At 36.6% G+C, this 19,854-nt stretch overlaps 1 protein-coding gene across 1 annotated transcript in view; it reads right to left on the bottom strand.

The window, feature by feature from the left end:
- Nucleotides 1–19,854, bottom strand: part of CFAP97 (cilia and flagella associated protein 97) — a 31,820-nt gene that overhangs the window by 6,627 nt on the left and 5,339 nt on the right. Inside the window, exons 2-3 of the mRNA XM_027837311.1 lie at nucleotides 16,141–17,228; nucleotides 4,960–5,228 (exon numbers count right to left, since the gene is read on the bottom strand). Of these exons, the coding sequence (XP_027693112.1) occupies nucleotides 4,960–5,228; nucleotides 16,141–17,212 (1,341 nt within the window). The 5' untranslated portion in view covers nucleotides 17,213–17,228. The remainder of the gene's footprint in view (nucleotides 1–4,959; nucleotides 5,229–16,140; nucleotides 17,229–19,854) is intronic.

Genomic DNA, 19,854 nt, shown 5'->3' with positions numbered 1-19,854 from the left:
TAAATACAAACACACTGCACAAATGCAAACTATTATTTCAAATAAAATTTTAAAGCAATTTCTGAAAGCAAGAAGCATGTCAACTGTCACGGTCATTGTTAGAACATGGACACATCTAAAGAAACACTTTGGCTCAGCTTCCCAAATCACATGTGCCTACCCCAAGTGTCAGTCTGTTTGTCAGATGGAAATGGCAAGCCCAGCAAAAAGTCTAAGTATGTGCTAGAGTCAAAAATAGCCCTTGCTGAAGTGCTGATTATAATTTAAACACTAAAGCTGATTTACATAGGTTTTAATACATCATAACTTCTAAGAATTTGTGTCCATAACACACTAAAATGGGAAATCACTGTCACGGAGCACTTGACTATTACCGTTTTGCATTATTCTCAAGTTCTTAGCTGTATAGTAATCTCTAGATCATAAGCTCTTTGAGAGCCTTAACTGTCTTCGTGCTTTTCTGTACTCCTTCAGTGCCTAGCACAATACTGAGAACAGAGCTGGCATTCAATAAATACCAGCTGACTGACTAGGAAAAAAATTCTGCTTGGTTCCAAGTTAAATGTTCTACAAAAACTTTCACCTGTTACTCAAATCAGGTTCCTGTTTTACTGAACCAATCTGCCTAATTGTTTTCTTTTTGTCTGGGAACATACACTCCTAGCTAGAAAGGCAATTTATCTTTCTGAATATGTCTGTTTCTGACTTAATGGCAAGACTCAATACTGGTGAGCAGCTTTTAAGAAACTGAGTTTTTCACTGTTCCTGAAGTGATACAGTATGGACCAGAGAACTAGGGCTGCTCTGAGGCACCATTTATCCTTCCAGTGGAAGGTCAGAGAGTAGAAAAATCGAATAATGAGGCTGAATAGTACATCCTATTTTAAGTTCAAATGAAGAAACTAATCAAAAGAGAGAACTCTTTCCTCTGGGAAAAAACCCAGACTAAAGGTACAAGGGCCTTTTCATTTTTACACTCATTCTTCCCTTCCTTTAGTCTCTTCTCACACTGAACTCTGGATATTATTACTCCATCCAGACCAAGGATCACTACCTCCCTCTTAGAAGCTCCACCTTTACTTCATTCACAGACAAAGTGAAAGTGACTTGCTCAGGGTCACTGATAAATTGAAAAAATACTAGCACTTATCTATGAAACACTGATTTCAAGTTAGAGGAAGTATAAAGTGGGAATAAACAAAGTAATCGCGTTGCTAACTTTTCCTCTGAATCAGGATCATTCTTTTATTTTATACACACATGCATGGAGATGTGTGTGTGAGAAGTTAATTTCAATCTTTAAATTTTCTTTCAGTATTTAATGAAGTTACATTACAATGTCACAAGAGAGAAATGACACAAGAACAATAGCTCCCTCTACTGGTCAACATTACTATTTGCTCTTACTTGATTTTATATATCTACTAGCATAGTGCCTGGCACATATTAAGTGCTTAATAAATGCCTTAATATTTTTAATGCTCTAATTTAAAAAAAAAACTTCCTTCATTTATCCTGCCCTATGATGGGGGAAAATACTACTTATCCTTTCTTGAAAATGATCAAGAAATCAATTCTACTTAGGCAATGTGTCTTTATTACCTTCAAATATAAATAGCAGCTTTTTTTCTTCACCAACCCACTCTACTGAAAATCTTGTTCCAAAGGCACGTAGCACTTAGTGCAAAATGTGCTAGAAATATACTGATTATAACTAACTGGAAAGCATAAAAGCAGGCTCTGAAGTTCTCAAAGGATCAACATCTATGCTTCAATACTAGCAAAGCCATGGCCTTTACTGGCATATTCTGGGTTTCAGTAGCAAGGCAATGATTCAAAAGCAGCAAAACTAGGGAAGCAGGAGCTCCAGCCAGTACCTCTTAAAGCCCCAAGGCTCCTTTCCTGTCCATACAGTGAGATACTCAGTATAACTGCCTTTCCTTGCTATTCTGCTTCCACCAACCCTACAGCCCTCAAAATGTTCTTGTCCTACTAAGGAAAAAAAAAAAGATGAAAAAAGATGAAGAATCAGAGGAAAATAAAAGCTTCTAGGTCCGCAATAAAGTCTTTAGTGATTCAATAGATCATAAACTCCTGGAAGTATCTGGGCAGACTACATCATTGGTATCTCTTTATCATCTTTGTCTCAACCTCAGCTCTAAGCACAGTGCTCTATAGGCTCAATAAATGAATACACATCTTAAAACATTTAATTGTTGCAATCAGTTTTTGAAAAGAATAACCTATGAAATTATTTTGAATACTTCTGCTTCGTACAGCAAGTACCATCAATTCTAACTTCCATGGAAAGGGTTTTTTTCTTTCTTTCTTTCTTTCTTTCTTTCTTTCTTTTTAAGATACAAAACATTTTAGTCATCTGGACTTTACCTGAAACAGAAGAGGCTTTCAGCATAATGGAGACATGGATCTGGAGATATTTTTTAAAAAGCTGGAATGCATATACACAGGAACAGCAATATTGTAAGATGACCAACTGTGACGACTTTGCTATTCTCAGCAATACAATGATCCAAGACAACTGTGAAGGAGTGCTTTTTTAACTTTCCTCATTTTTGCTGGGGCTTTTATTTTGGTCTATGTTTTCTTTTACAACATGACTAATATGGAAATATGTTTTGCACAACTACATATGTATAACCTATATCAAATTGCTTGCCTTCTCAGTGAGGGGGACAGAAAGGGAGGTGGGAGGGAAGGAATATGGAACTCAAAATTTTAAAAATGAATGTCAAAATTTGTTTTTATGTGTAACTGGAGAAAAATAAAATGCTAATTTTTTTTAAAAAGATGGAATGTACCTGAAAAGTCACTTATTCCAATACCTCCTCAATTTATCAAGTAGTGACTTCCCCCCAAGGAAATATAATTAAGAAGTAGCAGAGTAGGGACTCAAACCCAGGCCTTTTGACTCTAAATCAGGAGGTTTAACAAATTCATGATGGGAACCAGGCTATCTTAGGGCTTAAGATAGATAAGAAGGGATAATCTGGACATAAACCCTCATACTACCTAGAAGTTCAGAGAAGAGATAGGGAGGATCCCACGGCTAGGGACTCTATAGTTGCATAGGGAGCTCCACAAGGAAGCCAAATTTTAAAAGGGCAGGTAATGTTGAGGGGTGGAGGGGAAGGCCAGTCCTGTGTCCTGGTACTCTGAAGTCTCTTGCGAGTGTTTGCCCACCGACAACAAAGACTGATGAAAGTTCTGGAGAAAGCTGGAACTGTGATCTTGTTTGAGGTTCCTAATGACTTCAGCAGGTGGTTCAGAGGGTCCAGTGTGCCAAGGGGAAATCAGGCTTTTTAAACTGGGATACAGGCCTGGAGAAGTCAGGTACAGCTCTGTTTAGTTTGGCCCATTTCTCCTCGAGTTGGTTCCCCACCCCTTGATGCCTTACTTTTCTAAATTCTACAGCAGAACTATCACCTTAAGTATTCAATAAAAGACAAGGTAACTACCTGTCAAGGATATCTATAGAAAGGATTCCTGAATTGAAAGGGGGGCTATTGGAAAAAATCATTAAGAGCCCTTTCCACGACTAACACTGTAAGAAAATTAATATTTAGTGTTTGCTATAGCTAAGTTTGTTTTAGGTGATACAGAGGAATTCTATGCTTTCAGACATGACATCTACGTACCTCAGGCAAACTCAACTAACCATGGAATCCCAGGATTTAGAACTGGAAAAGACCACAGAGATATGTAGAATAATCTTTTCATTTTATAGAGGAGGATACTGAATACTAGCAAGGTTAAGTGACTTGTCCAAGGTGGTCACAGGAACCAAGTGGCTGAGCCAGGATTTGAATCCAGATCTTTTTACTCCAAATCCAATGCTCTTTCCACTCCAGCTATTCTCCGTCCTTGACTTTGAACTCTCCCACCTCCATATCTTTACTTAGCTCAGGGGTGAGGAACCTGTGGCCTTGAGGCCACATGTGGCCCTCTAGGTCCTCAAGTGCAGCCCTTTGACCAAATCCAAACTTCACAGGACAACCCCCCCCCCCTTAATAAAAGGATTTGTTCTGTGAAGTTTGGATTCAGTCAAAGGGCTGCACTTGAGAACCTAAAGGGCCACATACAGACTCAAGGTCACAGGTTCTTCACCCCTGACTTAGTTTATTCCCTGGATATTGAATATTCCTCTTCCCCTCCTCCAATCTTTGTGGAACTAGTTGTATTTTAGTTTGACTTTAAAGGATTTTTAAGACAAAATAATCTCGATTTACTAGGTCAGTAATAATCTTCCCCTTCATACCTCATACAACACTGTAACTTCCTAAGACGTTTAATTATCACACACATTAAAATCCATATTACATGACATCTAGGCGACACATATTCCTCCTTAAAACTACTAGGAATTCTGACAGCTACTATAAGCTCTATGCTAATACACTTTTACTTTCAAGGGCAGACTTGGCATTAGACTGGTACTTCTAGGTTGATCTTTCGAGTGAAAAAGTTACTCTGCATGAAATGCAACAAATCCATTAAAGTGGTAGTCAATGCACTATCACAAAAATCAAATGGTAGGCTCCAGCCAAAAAAGTACATAGTCCACAACCTGCTATCATAATCTGAGACTGAGATGTGGTTATAAAAGGTTCTGGACTAGGTGCTAGAAAACTTGGGCTTTAGTTCCATGATCTGGGGCAAGTCCCCTGTGCTCTGTGTCTCAGTTAACTTCACCTGTAAAATAAGGGGGCAGTCTAATATTGCAGTGACCTGTAAGGGGCCCCTGTCTATGAGCTGAATAACTTTTAAAGCTTACCAATAACGTTTGTCCAATGGATAAAACTGTCTATTAATGTCTATTCCTGTTTTCAGATAACTAAGAAGAAAAAAAGCTACAATTTACTTTCTTTTATCAAATTATCTTTTGAATAGAAAATATGCACGCATTTTCTTCAGTACCTCAATGATCTGGGGGTGACTTACCAAGTTCTCTCTCTCAATCCTTTGCTGTTCCTTCTGTCTGTTGAGAGCACTGTGGTACAACTTCGGTGGTGGAACAACAGGTTTCCTAGGAATGGTACTCTTAACTCTTGGTTTTTCAGCCTGTTTGGATAGTTCTTTTAGCAACCTTTGATTTTCCCGATCAATCTGTCTTACCTCCTCCTTTGTAAAAGAGTAGTTTTTCTTAGGTGCTGGAGAAGGTCGATCAATAGCAAATTTTTGCTGTTCTTTTTTGTCTAACTGCAAGAAAGCTTTAAGAAATGAACAGAAAATCCTCAGATAAAATTCATAAAGTAAAACTATAATATCATTGAAGTTTCAAAAAATATGTATATATTTTTGCATGATTCTTTGCTCCTGATATTTAAAGATATTGTTAACTTTTTTTAATATTTAATTTTTTCCTTTATTATTTCCTTTGATGAACTCTTTACTGATAACTGAATTATACATTTGAATCATTTTAACTAGACAGACACAATAAACACACTTTAATAATTGAGCCAGATGGCACACAATCTGTTTTCAATACCTTTCAAAATATATAGTTTTCAATAGACCATTATTTAATAGACCTTCAAAAACAAAAATAAACTCTTCACTAGCATACTCCCAAGTTCTACTTATATGAAAAAGCTGGCAAATAAGCACTTAGGAGGCATGAAAAAATGTGTCTTTTGTTTTGTCTGCTTCAGGTGGTTCTAGATTTAAAGTACTGGGTGTTCACATACCAGATCCCCAAAGAACAGAAATTCCATTTGTTCCCACTGGCAGTCTTTAAGGTACTACTTATTCTGCATAAGTGTTAAATACTTAATTTAAGAACTCAGTGCATTAGAGAAAGTCTTACTTCTCCACGTAGTAGTCATAAAAGAGGAAAAGTGACCCAGGGATCATAAGAAAAATTTGAGAATATGCTAGAATAGCTCTTGAACTTTAAAGTGCAAGGTATAAAACCTACTTTGAGAGGTCAAAGGGAACTGCTACAGGCAACACTGGTTTGACTATCAAGGCAAAAAAAAAAACCTCCAGCTTATCTTGAAGGTACAAAGCTCACTTAATATTTCACTACACAAGTATCACCAGTAAGTAAATTTCCAAAACATAAGCAGTATACAAAATACACATTTGTCTTTAAAAACCAAATCTTTCACCACCTATTAAAAATAGAAATTAGAATGAGTTAAAGCTATCAAGTAAGAAAATTCTTTGTTGTCTCGATTTCTAAAATTTCTATTGATACATTTAGTTCTTATGACATTTCCCAATTACAAATTTCTTGACAAGTTATTAAAAATTTGCACTTGTGAAAAAGACATTAAAATAGACATCTGAAAGGGGCAGGTAGGTGGCGCGGTGGATAGAGTACCGGCCCTGAAGTCAGGAGGACCTGAGTTCAAATCCGGCCTCAGACCAAACACTTGACACTAACTAGCTGTGTGACCCTGGGCAAATCACTTAACTCCAACTGCCTTTAAAAAAAGAAAACCTGATAACTGAAACAATATATTGAATATTTTGAAGATTTAAGTTCTTTATCAAAATAAGTTCTGAATTCTAGAAGATACCTAACACATTAGCTTTTCAGAATTCTGAATAAGAATATTACTAATAAAGGGGCAGCTAGGTGGTGCAGTGGATACAGCACTGGCTGTGGAGTCAGGAGGACTTGAGTTCACATCCAGCCTCAGACACTTGACACTTACTAGCTGTGTGACCCTGGGCAAGTCACTTAACCCCATTGCCTAGTCAAAAACAAAAACAAAAAAAAGAAGAATATTACTAACAATAGCTAACAATAAATTCCACGAGACATTTTGTGGAGCAGTATACTAAATGCTTATGATCTGCATATGCAAAAACTACATATAAATACAAGGTAGCTGTAAAAAGACACGTACAAAATAGATGGAGGAACTGGATCAGGGAAGGCTTCCAAAAGAAAGCAGCGTTTAATTGGGGCTAGAAAGGGCAAGTAAGAATCCGACAGGCCAAGAAGGGGAGGGAGAATATTTAAGGCTTAAAGAGGTGTACGCAAATGCATGGAGGTAAAATAATTCAATGCAAGTAAGGATTATTTTTCAGGAGTCCATGGATAGATTTAAGGAAGTTCATGAACTTGGACAGAAAAAAAAAATCCCATCTCTATTTTTGCTAACCTTTAACTGATGCTGAGCATCTCCTTCAAATACTTAAAAACATTCCAAGAAGAGGTTCATAGGTTTTACCAGACTGCCAAAGGAATTCACAACACAAAAAAGGTTAAGAATCTCTGATCTATTGTGGTGGCAAAGAATTGGAAACAAAGGGGAAGCTCATCAAACGGAGAATGGCTGAACAAGTTGTGTATATGAATGCAATGGAATACTATTATTCCGTCAGAAATGATGAACTGGTGGACTTCAGAAAAACCTGGAAAGACTTACATGAACTGATGCTGACTGAAGCGAGCAGAACCAGAAGAACATTGTATACAGTAACGGCAACACTGTTCAATGACTAACTTTCACAGACTTGGCTCTTCTCAGCAATGCAAGCATCTAAGTCAACTCCAAAAGACTCAAATACTGGAATCTGAATGCAGATCAAAGCATACTATTTGATCTCTTTTTTTCTTTTGTTTTCTTTCTTCTCTCTTGTGGTTTCCCCTATCAGTTCTAATTCTTCTTTACAACTTGACTAATGTGAAAAAAGGTTTAATATGAATGTATATGTTGAGCCTATATCAATTGACATGCCATCTTGGGGTGGAGGGAAGAGGAAAGATGGGGAGAAAATTTGGAACTCAAAATCTTATGGAAGTGAATTTTGAAAACTAAAAATAAATAAATAAATTTATTAAAAAAAAAAAGAACCCCTGGTCTAAAGGGTCAACTAGGTGGAAGAGATCAATATGAGACAGAGTTGGAAAAGCAGAATAATTCCAGACCATGAACAGCCTTGAATGCTAGCCCAAAGAGTTTAATATTTTAACTTGGTATGCAATGATGAATAAATGAAGTTTTTGAGTGAAAGAAGGATATGAGTAGATAGCTATGTGTGAAGATTAGTCTGGCAGTGACCAGATGAACTGACTGGAGAGGAAGAGAGGAGAGCCAGGAAGACTATAGTTTTAGAGGTTATTGAAACAGTACCTAAAGGGAAATAATGTGGTGAGGTACAGTAGAAAAAGAGGAAGGTAATAGAGATAGTGCAGGGAAAGAATGGACAGATTTTTGAAAGTCAGATTTGTTATTAGAGATGAAGGAAAAGAAAGGCTCAAAGATAATACCAAGATTTCGAATACTGGAGATTGGGTCAGCAGTGGTATCACAGAGAAAAAACAGTGACATCAGAAGAAGCAGGTTTAGGAGAAAAATAATGTCTGCTTTTGGATGTACTGAACTCGAAATGCCAATGGAACAGCAGGAAGAAAGACCCTATAGGCACTGGAGGCTCATCTAAAGCACAGAGAAGGTGAAAGCTAGAGATAAGATTTGGGAGAGCTCATTGACATAAAGCTTAAAATTGAACTTGATGTAATGAATGAGACTGTCAAATGAGAGGGTACAGAAAAGAGGAGTTCCAAAGACATCTATGTAAGTGTGCATTTTGAGATTTGCAATGCACTTTACAAAATATTTGACTTTCACAATATTCTAGTGTCATTAGAGAGGTATTTCAAATACTTTTCACCATTTCACAAATAAGGAACGGAAGGTTCAGAGTACTTATGGTGCATCCAAAGTCACCACAGCTAATAAGTGGCAGTGCTCAAATGTGAACCTAGCTCACATCTAAATATGGTGACCTTTCCAATCCACAACAGCTGCCTCCCACATTTCTAAGGAAGATAAACTACTGTCTTTAGGATTGTCTCTGGACTCTACCATGCCACAGCAGGTTTCTTACCCTCAAAGTTCACTCTACCCTTGGAATTTTCACACTGGAAGTACACGGTATCCATACAGCCCCTTCCCCTGATAGGCTGATTCTTCCCAGAACTGCCATTTTAAGAAAAGAGCTCAGATAAGCCATGTCTTCTTCATTCCTCTCTGGTCTCCTCTACAAACTCTCAGGGCATCCACTCCCTCCCTCTTCACCTTCCTTCCATGTGCTGTCTAGCTCCCATTAGAATGAAAACTGCTTGAAGGCAGAGAGTGTCTTAATTTCTGCTTGTATTTTTATTCCCAATGCCTAACACAAATCACAGTAAATGCTTAATAAATGCTTTCTGACTTGACTTTTCATACCAGTTAATTAATAAACTTGTACCATCCTTTATATTTTTTTCAAAGCACTGATACACAATATTTCACTTGATCCTTATTATATACATACAGACTAGATGGCAAATGTTACACCAAGATGGAAAGATTTAAAGTCTGGGCCAATAATGGATTAGAGTATTAGACTACGCTTATGGAGACTTATCACCATGTTGGGCTGAGGTGATGACTTTTTCTGCCCAAATTCATGAAGATCACGTATTACTTGGCAGTACTTAGCATCCCTTTCTAAGCGGAAGGGAGAGAGGAAAGGCTGTGGCCTGAACTGCAAATCTTTGAAGTTTAAAAAAAAAATCAACTTACTTCACCTGAAATTAAAGTAAGCTTGGTACTAATTCAGAACATTCAACTACGCATTAAGCATCTACATGGAAAGTACTGCCCTGACAGTGAAAGAGATATTGGGAAAAACATGGTATCTACCTTCACAATCTAACTAGGAGATATGATACACAAATAAGGGGAATGCAAACAAGGTAACATGTAAGTCTTACATTGTAAGGTCTGAGGAAGAAAACATTGTTACCAACAGGGAGGAGGAACTCAAAGAAACCATCATGAAAAACAAAATATGAATTGGGTTTTTTAAAAGATGTGAGCAGTCAAAGGATCTGCATGAAAAAAATGCTCCAAATCTCTAATAATTAGAGAAATGAAAATTACAGCAACCCTGAGGTTTCACCACATACTCATCAGTTTAGCAAAATAAATAAATAAATGATTAAAGAAAAATATCAAATGTTGGAGGGGCTGCAGGAACACAGACACATCACTGCATTGTTAGTGGAGCTGGGAATTGGTCCTGCCATTCTGTAAACCAATTTGTAACTATGCTCCAAGTCAATCAACTGGGCATGCCTTTGACCCAGTGATACCTCTACTACACCTAAACTCCAAAGCAATCAAAAAGGAAAAGGACCCATTAGCAATTATTTTTATACTAGTAAAAAACTGGGAACTAAAGAGATACCCATCAACTGGATAATGGCTAAACACACTATGGTAGATTAATGTAATGGAATATTATTGTGCCACAAGAATTGACTAAATGAATGTTTTTAGAGAAAATGGAAAGATCTGTAAAAAATAATACCAAGTAAAGTAAGCAGAACCAGGAAATGATATAATAACAATAACACAATGTGTAGTTGTTACAAAGGTTCTATTTCTCTTTTTTCCCAATGTCAAGGTAAGAGGAAGTGGGGAGGGTAAGGAAAGAAAAGATCACTGAAACATTTTAAAATGCACATCAGACAACATAAGGAAAGCCAGAAGGAATTATAGATAAGCAGGACTGTTTTGAATGTTACATACTGAATTCATCATATACTAAAACAAACTCTACATAACCAACACAACTATATATAAAACCAACTCTGTGTAACAGATAAGCAGTTTTGTGTAGAATCCTCTTCTTCCATTCTACTACCTATATGGAAAATGCTCATTTTATTTGGTATTTAAATTCAGAATTTTAAAAAAGAAATAGAAAAAGATGGGCAGGAATTTCATAGCCAGAGAGAGTACACTCTAGGAACACAGAATGGCACAGAAACAGGCAAATTTCAGTTTGGCGGGAGGAAAGGTATTGTTGTTTGTCCTTCCTTCTTGAAAAGGACCATCACATTGGGAAGGTGATGTCACGACTTGCAAGTGAACTGGATTTAAGAGAGACAAGGCTGTGCAAAGTCACCAGCCTCCCTCTCTCCTCCAGAGCTCCAAGAGTCCAATGGCAAGATATAGATCAGGGCAACTAGAGAGGGCCTCCGAATGCAGCGGGAGTTTGTCTGAGGCTATGCCCATTCAGTGACTAAGGGTAGGTAAGAAAGGAGGCAAATAATGGCCTCTTTTACCTAGTTAAAAAAAAATCAATCTGGGAGAGGAAGACCCTCAGAATTTCTGGCCAAAACAGAAACAACTGTTATTTACACTCATTCTGAACCATCAGAGCCCAAACAAGGAGGCTGGGACCTATTTATTGCTGGTCAATCAATGACAGCCAGGGTGACTTTGGTTCAAGGCATGGTCCTTAAAAAAGAAACCTAGCCTGTAAACCTCAAGATATCTTGAGAGGTTTCAGCAATCAAAATTTGTATTTCTTTGGGCAGAGTAACTGCAGGTAAGAGTATGATTCCCTATGTGGACAGAGGTAAGGTAGGCAGAAGAAGAATAATGTAAGATAAAGCTGGAAAGAGGTGTGTAAGAAAGTCAAGCTGAAGACCTTTAACTTTATTCAGGAAGCAAAGGGGAGACAATGAAAGGTTTTGAGCAAAAGAGAGGCATGACCATATCTATACATCAGGATGGTGTCTGGTAGTAGTGCAAAATATGAAGTTATAGTGGAGGAAGAGATTGGAGGCATAAAAACCCCTGGGAGCCCAAGGCAAGATGGGTGATGAGGAGCTTGTACTAAAAGTAGAAATGTAATGGTGGAGACATTGCAGAGGCAGAAGTTGCCAGCCTCAGTAAACGGTCAGTCATGAGAGTTGAAGGAGAAAGGAAAAGTCAAAGAAAACTTTAAGGTTCAGAATGTAGAAGACTAGGTGACCACAGGGTTAGAAGGAAAGGCAGTCAAGTCTGGTCATGGGAAATGCTGAGTTTGGGGTACCAGGGGCACAAACATGCGGTGCAGTTGTTTAAGTAATCAGAAGTAGGAACTGGAGCTTAGGATTGAGCAAAACATCTGCGCTGGAAGTCATCTGCTTAAAGATGAGAGCCAGAGCTATGAAAGTGAGTAAGAAGACCAAGGAAGACTATATAGAAGGCGAGGGTCGAGGACTGAAATCTGGGGAGGCCAGGAAGAAGAAGCAACAAAGGAGACAGGTAAAGTGTCACTAAAGGAATGAATTAGGCAAACTGCCTTTACGTAACCCTTCTCACAGCTATTTCTCAGAAATAGGGAACGGTTTCTGTGCCCCCCCCTTCTCTCACCCTTTACCCATGTTTGTAGGAATAATTGCTTATTCCTTTTCCAAATTTAAATGAGACTACAAGAGGACAGATCTGGGTATTTAAAATTATCATTTGAGAAAAGTGTGAAGAAATACCATGAAATTATAATACATCATAAACTATTTCTCTGACACAACCCATCCTAATCCTGAATATTCAATATTTCTAGCCAAGTTAACATAGCTAATTTTTAACTCTAGTTAAGGCTAGATTCCCAGATATAAAAAAGCAACATCCACTCTGACTTATGCTGTTATATCTTTTCATTGCTATTTCTTTCCTTTCCAATTTGTCTGCCTAACACAAGATCCTGTGCCTTGTTATCTAACATCTCTTTTATTTGGAAAATCAAATAGTTCCAACATATAGAATAAGGACACTTTTGTAATTTGGAGAGGGTATTTCTTAACATTCTTTAAGTCAACTATTTATTTTTAAAAATCTAGACTTGTGAGTTCATCAACTAAGGATCTCCTGATGCAGAAATTCCTCCCAGGCAGCCCAAAATTTCTAAAATGGGATAGTTTTAGAGATATGCCTAGGGGCACTGAGAAGTAAAATGCCTGGACAGGCTTACAGAGTCAGTCTGTATTAGAGGCAAATCTTAAACAAAGATAAAACTCAATCCACTTCTACTCATTGCACCAAAATGCCCATGTTTTGAAAATACACTCTTCAAATTCTAAAACCAGGTCTTGTAATCAATGAATTACAATAATATAGTACACACAGTGTTTTATAGATGGCAATATGTCTTAGATGCTTTTAATGAAAGCCTAAAAACAAAGTTGTCAAATATACACTTTCAATATCTACAGATAATCTTTCAGTGACTAAACTGACACTTATCCCACTACTAGGAATATGTCCAAAGGAGGTCCAAAGCATAAAGGTCCTATATATACCTAAGCCAAAATAGCAAAGTGGTAACGAAGAACTGGAAACAAAGAAGTAATTCTAAACAATGTTCTAAAACAAAGTCTTGCTAGTAACCTACTACTGAGTGTGGTAGAGTAGTTAGAAATCAATTTTTAAAAATTCAAATGTTCTTAACCTTTGATTATATTTGAGACCTTTGTAAGAAATGTGCAATAGAAATGTCAGCCACATTCAAGACCCACTCTTACTCAAGGCAAGACAGTCTATACAAAACAATCTATAGATTTAGAAAGATTAAAGTAAGGCTGAGTTAGTCATATAAAGTTCATTAAGCAGAGGGATGGATTAATCATTGCAATAGAAAAAGAAGAGAATGAAGTAGAGACATATTAAAGGAAGAATTAAAGTTGCACCTGTCTAAATTTGGGGAAAGAAAAGAATAAATCAAAGATCATTCCAAAATTTCAAGTGCAGATGACTAGGAGATAGGTGGTACAATTCATAAAGAGGTAAAAGTTTGGAGAATATGCTGTGTAGAATTCCCATAGAAAACAAGTTTTGGACATAGTGAGTTTGAGTAACTCACCATTCAAAGGGAAATGTACATTAAGCAGTTGAAGGTAATAGAGGGAGTGTTTGAAGACTGATCTGATGATGTATATTTGGGAGTTATCAGCATATGGGAGGAAGCCACAGAATGGCTGAAAATAACCTAACAAGGGTTCAACCTGCTCTAGAGGTGGCAGAACAGAACAAAATAGGAATCTCTGAAAGGCTTATTTCTGATGAAATGTAGTCATTACAACTATAATATGGGTCTCCGGTCCTAAAATGTTTGCTATCCCTTTTTACCTTCTTCTAATATTAATCTTAGAGAGTTGAGGACTGGAGGAGATAAACTCCTATGTGTCTCCAGGAAAAAGAGAATAGTAGTCAAAGGATGTGGGCTCTACTCCTGGCTCTGTTACTAATGAACTTAACTGATATACAGACCTTTAAAATGAGATCTATGTAAAAAGAAAGACAAATACAGGTATTCAATGAAAAATAACCTTGATAACATGTAGAACAAGCCAGATGAAGGGAGGGGAGAAGGAACAGATTAGAATTCTATTCAAAACAATTTGGTGCCTGGGTGACCTTAGGCAAAGTAGTTCCCTTCTTTAGGATTATTTCTTCATTTGCAAAATAAGCGGATAGAACTATATGCTCTCCAAGGTCCCTTCCAGCTCTAAAATTCTATAAAAAATACTTAAGATATTAATAAATACATTAAATAATATATATTACACAAAATCAAATGCCTTTTACAGTCCAATTATTATACAGCTTCTCCTGTCAATTTCTAGTCCTTGTCTAGTGTCTAGTTTCTAGGACCAGGAAATTGTTCAGGTATCTCTCTGTGATCTGGCTCTTTGAGCATTTACTAATCTTAATTGTAATTCAGAGAGGAAGCAAGGCACAGGGGCACTTATAAGTCCTGTATAAATGCTAATTATATTGTTATAATATATGAGAAGGCAGATACTAGAGTTTATACTGTTCTCTGTAACTAATACCTGAACTGGACCTTCTGGTTAGATATATTATCATATTTTCACTGACTTCTTTGACTCATGCTAAGAATTTATCTCCATTTTTCATAAGTGAAAGCTTTGTTTAGTGCTTAAATAATCCAGTAGCTGAAGTAATCAAAGCTAATCAAATACTAATAGGTTTTAAAATTTTATTACTTAAGTTTTAAATGGCAGATTAGATTTTTCTAATCTATTATGAAAATATATGTTGAGTGATATATGAGATCGCCATTTTTTTAAATTAACATTTATATGAGCAATTATACCCTACCCAAAGAGACAACCTTGATTGAGGGCTGATTTACATGTATATTTAAGAAGCAAGGAAATTTCCATATAGTCTGCATATATGCTTAAATAATATGATCAAATTAGTTCTTTTCTTTCAAGTAAAATAAAACATATGTTTTACACTCACAAAAGCCTTATAAAAGAGGCTGGCAAGCAAGTCTTTTTTTTGCTCTTACTAAGCATGTGTATCATGTAGTATCTGTTGAATAGTTTTGATCTCAAAAGATAACTTCTTCAACTTCCAAGGACTCTTATTTGAATTAAGAAGGCAGATTGAATCATCTGTATTCTTTCCTTCCTAAACTGGCTTTAAAAACTCCCGATTTTGGGACTTTGTCTCAAAGTCTTATCATCTTTTTGCTTTTTTAAAACTACCTTTTGTAGTAAATAGGACTACTTCGAACAAGACATTTTAATTGAAAAAAATTTCCCCAAATCAAAAGTTTATTTGTCATAGAGAAACCTTTAAAGAAAATTGTTGGGCCTTTAACTTGAAATATACATATGATCTAAATCAACTTAAATGTTTGTTATATTTTTAATTCATGTTAAATAGTTTTCGCTCTAGCTATGTGTACTCTGATATTGCCCCAAAATAGTAGTTGCCCTTTTTTTGTGGTAGTAAGATATAGTGGATGGTCGTCTTCCAGAACAAAGGACAAACAAACAAGAAGACACAGTGGAAAGGACAGCGATCAAGCTAAAAGTCTAGATCCTCGGGTCTGTTCCTCACTAGCTATGTGACTGGGCAAACTCCACAGACCTCAATCTTTGTTGCCGCCGACTGTGAAATGAAGAATTTGAAACTGATTATTTTTGAGGTCTCATCCAGTTCTAAACTTGTGGAGTCCATATTTTGTTTGCCTATATCATTACTGACCATTTTAACTACAAACACATTAACAGGCAAAGAACCACATCTGCTCATTTGTAGTGCATGTTGCTCAAAACAGAACTATAAATATGTGGAAACCTGACAGCTTTGGAGCCACCATATTCCAAAATACATTTTTCCCATGATAAAGTTGAAATGGAAAAAAATGTTATAGAAACTTTAACTCTAAAGCATAAAAATTTAAAAAATTAATACAAGTTTATCACAAAAGACTTAAGTGCAAACATTTAATTAAATTCCAATTTAAAACATGAAATTAAATGTTACTACTCTTTAAATTTTTTTTTTAAAGAAAAATTACCTTTCAAAAGCTGATTCAGGTCCAGTGTGTCATGTAAGACTTTTTGTTTATATCTGTTGTCCAAGTTGGATTCTACCGAAGATGATTTAGAGGTGAGATTGGGTCCATTTTTTTCTTTCCCTACTCTGGCTGATTTCAGATATTTTGAATTATACTTTGAGTCTTCGAAATTTCCAAATGTTTCTTGTCTCACATTTTCTTGCCTTTTTACTTTTGTTTTCTGATCATTTGATGCAGTCAGTTCAAATGACTGAATAGGACTGATGTCTGGAGTTGATAAAGGAGTCACATCAGTCACAGTATCTTCAGATTCCTCGGTGAATTCACCAAGTTTTGGCTTAGAATTTATGGATGGTGCTTCTGTTGACTTTTCTGATTTGCATTTTTGTTTTGGTGACAGCAGAGCTAAATCAGATGCACTTTTCTTTGAAGACGATTGAGGTGAATCAGAGAGGCAGATATCAGATTCTGTAGCTGAACAATCTGTATCTGTACTTGTAGAAGATGAGGAAGATGACGAGGTGGAGGAAGAAGAGGAAGATGAAGAGGAAGAAGAGGAGGAAGAAGAACTGATTTTGTTATATTTTTTACTTGTGCACTTTTTAAAACTATTAGATGGTTTAGCTGACTTGGGTCTGATACGACGTCTTTTCCCATCATCACTGCTCTCTTCTCCATCTGTATAGTAATCATCTTCTCCTTCTCTTACTATTTTGGGGATTCTAGATGGAATGGCCAAATGTATTTTTCCAGTTGTTGAAGTATTATATATATTCTTTGATCCCGAACATGCTGAGGATGAAGATTTTCCAGTACAGTTTTCTAAGGAGTGATGTTCTGATGATGTATTCTCTTTCCTTTCATTTCTCTTCTCAATAAGATGATCTTCCTTTGTAAGTACACCCAATTTAAAATCTAAATTTTCCACATCTGCTTCTCTTTTTCCATGTTTGTCATACTGCTTGTCAACTGGTGAAATACTGCTTCCACATTTCTTTTCCTCTCCATCAAAATCGCTATCAAAGAAAGAATGGTCTACTTCACCCTCTGACATATCTCCATACTGGTCCATAATAGCAAAAATATTCCTGAGAAAGCAGAAAGTGTTACTATCAGAACAAAGTAATTTTCAAATATAGTAGCTCTATAATGCCATCATATCCACAGGCAAGTTTCTATATTATAAATGCTATACTTAAATAGGTAGTTTCTCCTAAGTAATTTTCTATTCTTCCCAACCTGATGTTTAATATATGCATAAAAAAGCTGGTAATTCTTTTAAAATAGTTTGACTAAGTGACGACAAGGTCTACTAGTCTTCAAATAATTAATACGTATAAATACGAAGCATGGACTTTAAATCTAGGATCTGTGATTATTTAACATGACAAATTACAACACAGGACACATCACTGACAGTATCCAAGTAATTTCCTATTAGTAAATCCAGAAAGATATTAAGACTTTCAGGCAACAAAGATAATGGATTGCAACAGAAAGCACAGCCAATTACAAGCATCTTTTTGGCATGGGGGAATCTGACTGTCAACGAATTTCATAGTCTGGCTTCAATTTAGCTTTCCAGACTTATTTCAGATTACTTCTCCAGCCATCCTAGCCTATTGGTTGCTCTCCATTCAAGATGTTCCATTTCCATCCTCTGGGTCTAAGCACAGGCAATGCCAGAAATGCTCTTTCAACTCATGATGCTTGGCAGCTATGGGGCACCAGAGCACACAGAGTGCTGGGAAGGGAGTCAGGAAGACCTGAAAGCAAATCCAGTCTCAGACACTTATTAGCTGTGGGGTCTTGGGCAATCACTTAATCTCTGTCTGCCTCAGTTTTCTCAATTATAAAAAGGGGATAATAACAGTAGCTACCAGGGTTATTTGTGAGGATCAAATGCAATAAAATTTGTAAAAGTGCTTAGCACAGTGTCTGGTTATATAACCATATGCATTATGTATATCAACATCTATATCTATCTGTACCCATATATAAAACAATAGTTATATAAATGCTTGTTCCCTTCCTCTTCCCGCCCCCCTTTCCTAGCTCAGTTCAAGAACCACCACCTGCCAGAGGGTTTTCCTGATTCCCAAGTTGTTATCAATTCTCTTCCTTCCCAAATTACCTTCTATTTGTTTCATATGTATTTAATCATTTGTGTATGTAGTGCTTTCCCTCAACAGAATATAAGGGCCTAGGCATAGGTATCCAAAGTAGGTGATACTGCTCCCTGGGGGGCACTGGAATGATGGGGTAGGAAGGGGCATAGTAGCCTTGGGTACAAATGGGGGGGTTATTGAATAAAAAAAGGGTTAACCTAGCCTAACGCCAGGGGGGTGTTGAGTAATTTTTTTTAAAGGGGGCAGCAGACTAAATAAGTTTGGGAACCTCTGGCTAGAGGATAAAGATTTTTATTCTTGTCTTTCTAACCCTATCACCTACCCCAGTGTCTGTCATTATTAGGTATCTGATAAATGAAAAAACTGAAACAAATAAATTTATCAAGGGGCCCAGAAGGGAGAAATACAATTATACGATTAGCCTATAAACATATAACCCTGAAGTACCAAGGCAAAGGACTGCACTCCTTTTCATTCCCCACAAAACCATTAAGTTGGCCACAGATTTCTTTGGGAGAGAGGAATGATGGGGTTATGAATGAATGCAAGGAGCAGATATTTTTAAAAACAAAAGTATTCCTGCTCTCCAAACTATCATAATTTCAAATCACAGCTAATAATTCATGGAATAAAGAGAATAAGGAAGATGAAGAGAATGACAGTAATGAAATTATAAAGAGGGATGAACTTTAAAATTAATAATAAAGCAAAAAGAATAGAAATTAGACAATTTTCAGGCAAACCACTAGTGAAAAATTTATATTGTTAAAAACTGCACAAAATTTTCTTAATAGTAGTCATTCTCCTCTTAAATTAATTTGTATGACATAATGGTTTTTCCTTTTTTTAAAACAATGATAATGAATGAACTAATGAAATAATTTAGAAGGCCTCTATTTGCTACAAGGAGATTTATGAAGAAAAATGATACCAAATCAAATTTCTCTGGATAGCCTTATAAAGAAACTTGAGGGGCAGCTAGGTGGCGCAGTGGATACAGCTCTGGTCTTGGAGTCAGGAGAACCTGAGTTTAAATCCAACCTCAGACACTTGACACTTACTAGCTGTGTGACCTTGGGCAAGTCACTTAACCTCCATTGCCTCACCAAAAAAGCAACCAAAAAGAAAAAAAAAAGAAAAAAAAAGAAAAAGAGCAAGAAAGAAAGAAACTTGAGTCATTTAAAACTCCGAAGTCTTCCTAAAATTTTAGGCAGCAAACAAAATAACAATTAAACAGTTTTAATTATACTTCTTCCACTGAAGTCCTACTAGCACACCTCATCAAGGTTCTCTAAGGCTATGATGGCAAAGCACAAGCTTTGGCATATCCTATAGCAAATGACTGGCTGGACCATCACCAAGACAAAAGATTGTACTCATCTCATTACCCACAGAATACTTGTCTGATTCCTGAGGCAGTGTATCAAAGTTTAGACAGGCTCATCAACCCGTAGTGTGGTTCAACTACTGTTCTGTGGTCAAAGCAACTGGTGAAGATCATCTACTAACATGTGGAAAGGTTTATAAAGTGCCCAAAGTGATGAAGTAATGGATGTTTTATTTTTGTTATAGCTACTATATTGGT

This window comes from Vombatus ursinus, unplaced genomic scaffold (genome assembly GCF_900497805.2).
Source record: "Vombatus ursinus unplaced genomic scaffold, bare-nosed wombat genome assembly UNPS02014821.1, whole genome shotgun sequence".
Taxonomy (NCBI): domain Eukaryota; kingdom Metazoa; phylum Chordata; class Mammalia; order Diprotodontia; family Vombatidae; genus Vombatus; species Vombatus ursinus.
The sequence above is the reverse complement of the archived record's forward strand: the minus strand, read 5'-3'. Positions and strand labels throughout refer to the sequence as shown.